This window comes from Molossus molossus, unplaced genomic scaffold, assembly GCF_014108415.1.
Source record: "Molossus molossus isolate mMolMol1 unplaced genomic scaffold, mMolMol1.p scaffold_m16_p_2, whole genome shotgun sequence".
Taxonomy (NCBI): Eukaryota; Metazoa; Chordata; class Mammalia; order Chiroptera; family Molossidae; genus Molossus; species Molossus molossus.
In genome coordinates, this window is record NW_023425355.1 from 94703143 (window position 1) to 94714756 (window position 11614).

An 11614-nucleotide genomic window follows, 5' to 3' on the forward strand; every position below is an offset into this window, starting at 1 on the left:
GTACTGGCACAAGAACAAACATATAGACCAGTGGAACAGAACAGAAAACCCATAAATGGACTGAAGGCAATATGCTCAATTAATATTTCACAAAGGTGGCAACAGCGTACAGTGGAATAAAGACAGACTTTTTAATAAATGGTGTTGGGAAATTAGACAGCTACATGCAAAAAGTGAAACTAGACCGTCTACTTACACTATACACAAGAATAAACTCAAAATAGATAAAAGACATAAATGTGACTCATGAATCCATAAAAATCTAGAAAAAACTGTAGGTAACAAAATTTCACACATTACACTCAGCAGAATGTTCACTGATACATCAAGTAAGAAACAGAGGAGAAAATGAACACATGGAACTCCATCAAACTCAAAAGCTTCTGCATAGCGAAAGATGCAATCATCAAAATGGTAAGGCTACCCACTGTATGGGATAGCATAATTGCCAATGATATATCAGATAAGGGGTTAATTTCATATATATATATATATATATATACCGTGCTCATACTGCTCAACAAAAGGAGGAAAAAGAACCCAATTTAAAAATGGGCAGAGGAACTACGTAGACACCTCTCCAAACAGGACATACAAATGGCCAAGAGACATATGAAGAAATGCTCAACATCACTAATCATCAGAGAGATGCAAATTAAAACAACAATGAGGTATCACCTCACGCCAGAATGGCCACCATCAACAAATCATCAAACAACAAATGTTGGCAAAGGTGTGCAGAAAGGGGGACTCTAGTACACTGCGGGTGGGAATGCAGACTGGTGCAGCTACTATGGAAAACAGTATGGTGTTATCTCAAAAGAAAAATTAAAAATTGAACTTCCATTTGACCCAGTGATCCCACTTCTAGAAATATACCCTAAGAAGCCTGAAACACCAATCAGAAAGAATATATGTACCCCCATGTTCATAGCAGCACTATTTACAATAGCTAAGATTTGGAAACAGCCCAAACGTCCATCAGTAGATGAATGGATAAAAAGCTGTGGTACATATACACAATGGAGTACTATGCAGGTGTAAGAAAGAAAGATCTCTTAGCCTTTGAGGTGACATGGAGGGACCTGGAAAGTATTATCCTAAACAAAACAAGCAAAGCAGAGAAAGACAAATATCACATGATCTCACTTATTTGTGGAATATAATGAACATAGCAGTCTGAAGAATGGGTAGTCCCAGAAATGTAGAAGTGGGGTACATACAGACTGACAGTCCCCTGAAGAGTGTGGGGGGGGGGTAAACCACAGAACTTATATGCATGTATGTATGAACAATGGACATGGATAACAAAGGTGGGAACAGGGTGGGGAGGGGGGGAATTAGTGGGGGGGAAAGGAGAAACATCTGTAACAAAAATAAATAAATTAATTAAAAAACAAAACAAGAGGGAAGGAAAAATGGCGGCGGAGTGAACGGAGCTACACAGACCGTCTCCCAGAACCAAACTGGAATTACAACTATAACACAGACAAATCGACGGGAAAAAGCAACAGAAAAGCAGCTTGCGAGGACCATACAACGAGGGACACTGACTCCATCCCGGTAGGCTTGCGAAGGCGCGAGACGGGGCAGGGAGCCCACGGTCGGCAGCTCGGCAGCGGCCTTAGCTGTAAGCGGCGCCCGCGGGTTACACTCCCAGGCGGCTCCACAGCGCAGCCGGGACAGAGGCTGAAACAGCCACAGCCACTCACCTTGGGCTCCGGCGGAGGGAGGGCAGACTGGACTGGAACTGTGTCGGGACACTCGGGGTTTGGAGGGCGCTCAGAGCTTTGGCTGAGTGCAGCCACTCAGGACGGTAGCCACATTGCTCCTTCCCAGGGCTCTGAGAGAGGCAGCAGCCCCTCCCTCGGAGATCCAACCCCACCCTGTGGGCCATTGAAGTGTTAATTGAGGCTCACTAACGACCAGCATCTGCCCCACCCTCGTGAAAGCCCCTTGGCTGAGCACCAGAGGGAGTTTTTCAATCAACTGACAACCCAAAACTCATCAATTAACCTAGACTGCTAGCCTCCAGGCAAAAAGCTAGAGGATAACAGTACATTTCCTGGGCTGGCAACTTTAACCAGGAAAGTAAGACTTGACAGTGGTGTTCAACGCGGGTCCTCCCTCGCTCATCTAAACACAGGAGAGGGAGCCACAAACAGCAGAACACCAACACCCACAGGGAGAACTTGACAGGCTCCAAAGCCCACAGTGATAGCTAAAATGGTGAAACACAGAAACAGAAGCCAAATGAAAGAGCAAGACACCTCCACCGAAGATGAGATCAATGTGGAGCAATTAGGCATGTTAACAGAGCTAGAATTCAGAGCCATGATCTTGAGGAAGCTGAACAGCATGAGTAAGGACATAGAGACACTGAAAATAAGCCAAATGGAAATTAAAAACCAACAAGAAGAGATAAAAAATGACATATCCGAAATGAAAAACACATTGGAAGGTTTAAAAAGCAGAGTAGGGGAAGCTGAGGACCGGATCAGTGAATTAGAAGACAGGGTAGAAAAAATCAACCAATCAGAAAAACAAAAGGAAAAAACTATTAAAAAACAGGAAGACAGCTTAAGAGAACTATGGGACAACTGGAAACGTAATAATATTCGCATCATAGGAGTCCCCGAAGAAGAAGAAAAGGAGCAAGGGATAGAGAATATATTCAAAAAAATAGTGAGAGAAAACTTCCCTAATTTGGTGAAGGAAGAAGGCATTCAAGTTCAAGAAGCACAGAGAGTCCCAAGTAAGAAGAACCCAAACAGGCCCACACCAAGACACATAGTAATTAAAATGCCACAAATTAAAGACAAAGAGAGAATCCTAAAAGCAGCAAGAGATAAGCAACAGGTTACCTACAAAGGGAACCCCATAAGGCTTTCAGCTGACTTCTCACAAGAAACACTACAGGCCAGAAGAGAATGGCATGAAGTAATCAAAGTCATGAAAAACAAGAATCTGAATCCAAGACTACTCTACCCAGCAAGGCTATCATTCAAAATAGAAGATCAAATAAAGAGCTTCCCAGACAAAAAAAAGCTAAGGGAATACATTAGCACCAAACCAGCACTGCAAGAAATGCTAAAAGGACTGCTGTAAATAGCAGTAGAAATGGGAAGAAAAATAGAACCACACTAAACAAAAATGGCAATAAATAAGTACATATCAATAATCACCTTAAACGTAAATGGATTGAATGCTCCCATAAAGAGACACAGAGTAGCTGATTGGATAAGAAAGCATGACTCATCTATATGTTGTTTACAAGAGACCCACCTCTCAACAAAAGACTCACATAGGTTGAAAGTGAAGGGATGGAAAAAAATTTTCCAAGCAAATGGAAAGCAAAAAAAAGCTGGGGTAGCAATTCTCATATCTGATAAAATAGATTTCAAAATGAAGACCATAACTAGAGACAAAGACGGCCACTACATAATATTGAAAGGATCTATCCAACAGGAAGATATTACCTTGATAAACATATATGCACCCAATATAGGAGCACCAAAATATATTAAAAATCTTCTGGAGGACTTCCAAGGAGAAATCGACAACAATACAATCATAGCAGGGGACTTCAACACCCCGTTGACAGCACTGGATAGATCCTCTAGGCAAAAAATTAGCAAGGAAACAGAGACTCTAAATGAAGCACTAGACCAAATGGATTTAATAGATATCTACAGAGAATTACACCCCAAAACTACAGAATACACATTCTTCTCAAGTGCACATGGGACATTCTCAAAGATAGACCACATGATAGGACACAAACTAAATCTCTACAAGTTCAAGAAGATTGAAATCATATCAAGCATCTTCTCAGATCACAATGGCATGAAACTAGAAATCAATTGCACAAAGAACATGCAAAGACATTTCAACACATGGAGGCTAAATAGCATGTTATTAAACAATGAATGGGTCACCGAGGAGATCAAGGAAGAAATTAAAAACTTCCTGGAAACCAATGAAAATGAACACACAACAACACAAAATCTATGGGATGCAGCGAAAGCAGTTCTGAGAGGGAAGTTCATAGCACTACAGGCCTACCTCAAAAAACAAGAAAAATTTCTAATTGACTGTCTAACCTCACAACTTAAAGAATTAGAAAGCAAACAAAAAGAAAACCCCAGAGCAAGTAGAAGGAAGGAAATAGTAAAGATCAGAGCAGAAATAAATGACATAGAGACCAAAAAAACAATTCAAAGGATCAATGAAACAAAGAGCTGGTTTTTCGAAAAGATAAACAAGATAGATGGACCCTTAGCTAGACTCACCAAGAAACAAAGAGAGAGAACCCAAATACACAAAATCAGAAATGAAAGAGGAGAAGTAACAACCAACACCACGGAAATACAAAAGATCGTTAACAACTACTATGAACAACTATATGGCAACAAATTCGAAAATCTCAGCGAAATGGACAAATTTCTAGAAACACACAGTCTCCCAAAACTATTCCCGGAAGAGATAGAAAACTTGAACAGACCAATAACAACTAAGGAAATTGAAGAGGTAATCAAGACTCTCCCAGCAAACAAAAGCCCAGGCCCAGATGGTTTCACGGGGGAGTTTTACCGAACATTCAAAAAAGAACTAACACCCATTCTCCTCAAACTATTTCAAAAAATTCAAGAAGAAGGAAGACTTCCAAACACGTTCTATGAGGCCAGCATAATTCTAATTCCAAAACCAGAAAAAGACACTACGAAGAAAGAAAACTACAGGCCAATATCCCTGATGAACATAGACGCCAAAATCCTGAACAAAATACTAGCAAATCGGATCCAGAAATACATCAAAAAAATTATTCACCATGACCAAGTGGGATTCATTCCAGGGATGCAAGGCTGGTACAATATTCGCAAATCAATAAACGTGATACACCACATAAACAAAATGAAGAATAAAAACCACATGATCATATCAATAGATGCTGAAAAAGCATTCGACAAAATCCAGCATCCATTTCTGATAAAAACGCTCAGCAATGTAGGAATAGAGGGATCATATCTCAACATAATAAAGGCCATATATGAAAGACCTACAGCCAACATCATACTCAATGGACAGAAACTAAAAACATTTCCATTAAGAACAGGAACAAGACAGGGATGTCCACTTTCGCCACTCTTATTTAACATTGTACTGGAAGTCTTAGCCACAGCAATCAGACATGAAGAAAAAATAAAAGGGATCCAAATTGGAAAGGAGGAAGTGAAACTGTCATTATTTGCAGATGACATGATATTGTACATAGAAAACCCTAAAGACTCCATCAAAAATCTATTAGACTTAATAATTGAATTTGGCAAAGTAGCAGGATACAAAATTAACGTCAAGAAATCGACGGCATTCTTGTACATCAATGATGAACTCACAGAAAGAGAAACTGAAAAAACAATCCCATTTACCATCGCTCCAAAAAAATTACGATACCTAGGAATAAACTTAACCAAAGAAGTAAAAGACCTATTTGCAGAAAACTACAGGTCATTGAAAAAAGAAATAGAGGAAGATATAAAAAAGTGGAAGAACATACCCTGTTCATGGATTGGAAGAATTAACATAATTAAAATGTCCATACTACCCAAAGCAATCTATAGATTCAATGCAATCCCCATCAAAATACCAACGACATATTTCATAGAACTAGAACAAATACTTCAAAAGTTCATATGGAACCAAAAAAGACCCCGAATAGCCACAGCAATCTTGAAAAAGAAGAACAAAGTTGGAGGGATCACAATACCAGATATCAGGTTATACTACAAAGCGACTGTAACCAAAACAGCCTGGTACTGGCACAAGAACAGGCATATAGACCAGTGGAACAGAACTGAAAACCCAGAAATGGACCCAAGGCAATACGCTCAATTAATATTTGACAAAGGTGGCAAGAGCATACAGTGGAGTAAAGACAGCCTCTTTAATAAATGGTGTTGGGAAAACTGGACAGCTACATGCAAAAAAATGAAACTAGACCATCAACTTACACCATACACAAAAATAAACTCGAAATGGATAAAAGACTTAAATGTGACCCGTGAATCCATAAAAATTCTAGAAGAAAATGTAGGCAACAAAATTTCGGACATCATACGGAGCAGAATTTTCACTGATACATCACCTAAGGCAACAGAAATAAAGGAGAAAATGAACACATGGGTCTACATCAAACTAAAAAGCTTCTGCACAGCAAAAGAAACAATCATCAAAATGGAAAGGCAACCCACTGTATGGGAGAACATCATTGCCAATGATGTATCAGATAAGGGGTTAATTTCCAGTATATACAGAGTGCTCATACAACTCCACAAAAGGAAGACAAAGAACCCAATTAAAAAATGGGCAGAGGAGCTGAATAGACACCTCTCCAAACAGGACATACAAATGGCCAAGAGACATATGAAGAAATGCTCAACATCACTAATCATCAGAGAGATGCAAATTAAAACAACTATGAGGTATCACCTCACACCTGTCAGAATGGCCGCCATCAACAAATCATCAAACAACAAGTGTTGGCGAGGATGTGGAGAAAAGGGGACTCTAATACACTGCTGGTGGGAATGCAGACTGGTGCAGCCGCTATGGAAAACAATATGGTGCTACCTCAAAAAATTAAAAATTGAACTTCCATTCGACCCAGTGATCCCACTGCTGGGAATATACCCTAAGAAGCCTGAAACACCAATCAGGAAGAATATATGTACCCCCATGTTCATAGCAGCACTATTTACAATAGCTAAGATCTGGAAACAGCCCAAGTGTCCACCAGTAGACGAATGGATCAAAAAGCTGTGGTACATATACACAATGGAATACTATGCAGTGGTAAGAAAGAAAGATCTCTTATCCTTTGAGACGACATGGAGGGACCTGGAAAGTATTATCCTAAGTGAAAGAAGCCAAGCAGAAAAAGACAAATACCACATGATCTCACTTATATACGGAATATAATGAACATAACAGTCTGAGGAATACAGTAGACCCAGACACATGGAAGTAGGGCACAGACTGACATCCCTCAGAAGAGGGGATGGGGGGTGGGGGGTGGGAAGAGATAAACCACAGAACTTGTATGCATGTATGCATGACCAATGGACATGGACAACTAAGCCGGGGACAGGGTGGAGGGGGGGTGGGGTGGGGGGTGCCAATGGGGTAAAAAGGTAAAATATCTGTAACAAAAAAAAAAATAAATAAATAAAATTTAAAAAAAAATAAAATAAAATGTTCACTAAAAAAAAAAAAAAACAAAAACAAAAAAAACAAAACAAAAGCAGAAGCACAAAGGAGCACCCACCCTTACTACATTTTTCAATAATTCGGACTAGGCTTTTAGGCTGCCAAAGGACTCTTGCTTGCAACCCAGTGAGAGCATAGGAATGATGACTCAATCTGTCTCAAATAAATGTATCCTGTAGTTCCTTATCTATTGCTTTCACACTTAAAATATAAGTATAAAGCAATACCCCCCAAAGTCCCACCCATTTTTAGGGAAACTCATAGTGATAACTGTACACATGCACCCAAATTGTCAATATAAAAATCTACCCCTAAACTGTGTTTTTAAATTTCACCCCAAAAGATTAGTATTGTATACAACTTTAGTATAAAGGATGCATTTCCACAAAGCTGAATGATTGAGAATGAGATTATACCTGAAGGGTTCTTGTTATCACTCTTGAAACTATAAGGAAAATAAAACTGGCCTGGCTGGTGTGGCTCAGAGGTTGAGTGTCGACCCACACAAAAGAGGTCGCCGGTTCCATTCCAGGTCAGGGCACATGCCCAAGTTGTGGGCCAAATCCCCAGTGAGGGGAATGCAGGATGTGGCCAATCAATGTTCTCTCTTATCAATGTTTCTACCTCTCCCTCCCTCTCTCTCTAAAATCAATAAAGAAAAAATTAAAAAGAAAATTGAATTTTAAAAACACAGCTAAATTGGTTTGCATTGTAACATTTGGACAAAAAGGCCTTGATAATTTAGTGTTTTTAAATGGAACACCATCATGAGTTTGATCATATATTGATCACACAACACCAAAGAACCATGCTGATTTTACATAGTTAAGTAAGAGTTGCAGAAAGATTCCTACTGCAAGTAGAAGGTCATGTGGATTACAGGTACCTTTCAGAATAGAACTGTAAATGTGAATTCCAATGCACACCTCATGCATTTGTGTTGGACCTCCCTCCCCCTCCAACCACACACTCCCAACTTGACATTGCATCCGACAAGTTTGCATTGTAGCTATCTGAGTAAATGATATCTGTAGACTCATTGTCCAGCATAGTTGCATACTAAGTACACTGTCTATTTCAAATGAATGTATACATCTTGAAACTGCAAGATAACTATGTGCTTCTGCTTTCTGTGTCCTGACAAGTAGATAAATTATTCCCATTTTATAGATGAAGTAAATCTAAACCACAAGTCAGGATTATTGGAATGGCTTTATCATGGATTTAGAGCTGTAGCAACAATAATGTATGGAATCAAATGGTTCCCATGAATACGAATGGGATAGATAAAATAAGAGAAATTGGGTGATCACATAGATATAGAAATACAATAAGAAATTAGTCACGATAAAAAAAATCACATAGCTTAAGTATTTAGACAGCAGTGCAAGATAAAACCTGACAATGAAATGAAGATTGGGGGTGGGGCATGGGGTGAGGCGACTTGGGTGGAAGAGAAAGGGGATAAAAGGATTCTCATTTTTATGTTGCAGTTTTTGGGAAGAGAGCCATGTCCTCTACTCTGTTCTTATATTATTTTTTATCCCACTATTATGGAAATAAGTCTTTGGTATACAGGTAATTTTCAGTCAACTAAATTCCTGTGGTGGCAAGAGGAATAAGCTAAACAATGGTAGAACCACTGGGAACAATATCTTTTATTTCCCTCTAAATGCAAAGGCAGATGAATGAGGTTTGGAACAGACAAAGTCACTTGGTTAATCAGATCCCCTGCCCTGAGGGGGAGATGGTTTCTTGCAGAATGAGGTGAAGGAGGTTGTTCTGCTCGGCACTCAATAGTGGCCACATCTCCACCTGCAGTGATTTGATGGCTTCCATGTCCTTCTCGTGGGTGGCCATGACCAAGGACTGGAGCAGCAGGAAAAGCTCTTCGGGAAGCTGGCCACTGGTCTCCTGCCCATGGCTGTCGAGAGCCTCCCAGGAGTACTTCTCCAGGGTATGAGCATGCTCCGGGAGGAGCTTGGCGGGCGGTGGTTGCAGGAGCAGCAGCAGCAGCAGCAGCACGCGGGACACCTCACAGCGAACCACCATCTCCCAGAAGGCACCCAGCAAGGCACCAGAGGTCGCGGCCTCAAAGCCAGCAATCGGAGGGCGCAGGGTGGCGGGCATGACTGCGGTCGCGCCGCGTCCGACCCGAGGCCCTGGCAGCTGCGACTGCAGCTGCAGCTGTGGATGCGACTTGAACTGGAGCGGGGGCGGCGGCCGCACCGGATGGCTGCCATGCTCCTGCGCCAGGCGCTGCATGCGCGTGAAGACTCCTAAGGCGCCATTGTAGTCGCGCGCCAGCAGCTGGCAGGAGGCGGCGTCGCCAAGCGCCTGCAGCGCGGCCAAGGGCAGCTGGGACAGCTGCAGCTGGGCTGCGCGCTGGAAGTGGCCGGCGGCGGCGGCCGGCTGACCCAGGTCGCGCAGGGCGGCAGCCAGCTCGAGGCAGAGGGCGGCGGCGGCGGCCGGCTGCCCCAACTCAAGGTGCAGGCGCACAGCGGCACCCAGGGCGCTGGCAGCAGCCTGCAGCGGCTCCCCGTAGGCGGCGGGGCAGACGAGGCGCTGGCGCGCATCGAGCTCCTGCCGCAGGAAGAGGCGGGCGGCCTCCGTGAGCGCCAGAGCTTCCCCGGGCCCGTGGAAGAGCGCCTGATGGCAGCGCGCAACCGCCAGCTGGCACCAGGCCGCGTATGGCAGGCACTCCTGAGCACGCAGCTCGCGGCCCATCTGTCCGAACTGCTCGCCGGCCTCCGCCACGTTCGGCTTCCGCAGGAACCGCTTCTTCAGCTTGTTCAACACCTGGCGATACCTGGCCAAGAAGTCCCCGACATCGGGCCCCAGACCCGAAAAGCCACTTAGGCCGCTCGAGGACACCGCCATGTTCCCTGCGTCCTGCTTGGGCCTCACTTAACGCAGCGCCCCCACTGCAGCCCCGCACCCCCTCGTTCCCATGGTGATATGCAAATATAGGCGCCCTGGGGCAGGGACTTGCCTAGTGCAGTAAGCATAAACAAATCACCTACCCAAGGGCAGGATCTGGCTAGGCACTCTCTGTTGCTAGGTGACAGCTTGTTTATCCAGATTGCTATGGGTATCCCAGCATCTCTAAAGAAAGAGGACCAATAAAAAAAAAAACAAAAAACAAAAAAACTAGTGATTATGCCTGACCTTCATTCCGATTTTGCAACTTTCTTGCTTGTCCCTCCCGTCACTCCTCAATCGTCCTGTCAAAGCCACTGCCCCACTGGAGTCCATGCCAATTGCTCTGTCCACCTCTCCATCCCGGGTTGACATTGCACGTTCACCCTATCATGATGCCTTAGTTATGGTCTTGCCCTCCACTCCAATGAACACCATCCTTCCGGGAACTTGGCTGGGCTCTGACTTGCTCAGAGGCAATGAGGGAGTCTTCCACATCCCAGCCTCACCCCCACCCCAGCCAGCCTCTCCCACCCTGGGCCACCTCCTGGACTGTCACCATGAGAGGCTGCTCCTCTCTTGCCATCCCTGACTCCACCCACCGCCCCAGGAAGACACCACCACCATTATCATCCCTCCAAGGAGTTATGTCCCACAACCACCTCCTACACAAAGTACTGAAGCAGGAACAAGGGTTTCTTTCAACACTTTATTTTCAATAACTTTGCCCAAGGCAATAGACAGGCCCAGGCTGCCTGGGCTGTGAGAGGGCATGGCATCCTAGGGTTGGGGCCCGGGGAACCCATGTTATGTTGGGCAGCTACTGCCAGCCCGGGGCCACTTGGGATATGGTGGTACTCCTAAAGAAGCCGCTGAGCAGTGCGTTGTTGTGGATCGCCATGTCCAGGAGCTCTGGAGTGATGCGCCTGCAGCCTCTCTTCTGGGCCTCGTTGCCTGCCAGCTCCAGAATGGTGGCGGTCATGTACTGGATGATGGCTGCTAGGAAGACAGGTGCAGATGAGCTGAGACGTTGGGCGTAGTGACCTTCCCGCAGGAGGCGCTCCAGGTGGTTCACGGAAAAAGACAGGTGGGCTCTGGCGGTGCGGCTGCAGTTGCGAGTGCGGATCCTCCTCTGGTGATCGGACGACCCTCCACGGCTCCTTTGCCCAGACATGCTTGGCGTTGGGTGCACTTTCTCCAAACCGCAGTGTGGTTCAGTGCGGTAAGGTGCGATTCGCCAGTTGGTCTCAACCGCTCAAGATAGCCGGTACAGAGGCTCCTGCTCTGTATCCTAGCGACCATGGACTGGCTCCTCATTGGTCGAGGCACAAGCTGTGATACCTGTAAGTTCTGTGAGGTCACTGCTTTCCCATTGGCCCCGGCGGGCCTGGGCCTGCAAAGAAATGGTGCTGGAAGCACCCTGATCACC

The 11614-nt window shown here is 44.3% G+C and overlaps 2 protein-coding genes across 2 annotated transcripts; both read right to left on the minus strand.

Moving 5' to 3' along the window:
• Positions 1-8988: 8988 nt before the first annotated feature.
• On the minus strand, positions 8989-10157 carry LOC118635263 (40-kDa huntingtin-associated protein-like). The gene has a single exon (XM_036270050.1). The coding sequence runs from the start codon at positions 10144-10146 to the stop codon at positions 8989-8991; it is 1158 nt and encodes a 385-aa protein (XP_036125943.1). The 5' UTR covers positions 10147-10157.
• An 848-nt stretch (positions 10158-11005) lies between these two features.
• Positions 11006-11359, minus strand: LOC118636638 (histone H2A-Bbd type 2/3-like). The gene has a single exon (XM_036271761.1). It carries the CDS (start codon positions 11357-11359, stop codon positions 11006-11008), a length of 354 nt encoding a protein of 117 aa, XP_036127654.1.
• Between the last annotated feature and the right edge of the window lie 255 nt (positions 11360-11614).

Coding starts and splice junctions, on each gene's coding strand:
- LOC118636638 (XM_036271761.1), bottom strand. CDS start 11,359: ATGTCTGGGCAAAGGAGCCGTGGAGGGTCGTCCGATCACCAGAGGAGG.
- LOC118635263 (XM_036270050.1), bottom strand. CDS start 10,146: ATGGCGGTGTCCTCGAGCGGCCTAAGTGGCTTTTCGGGTCTGGGGCCC.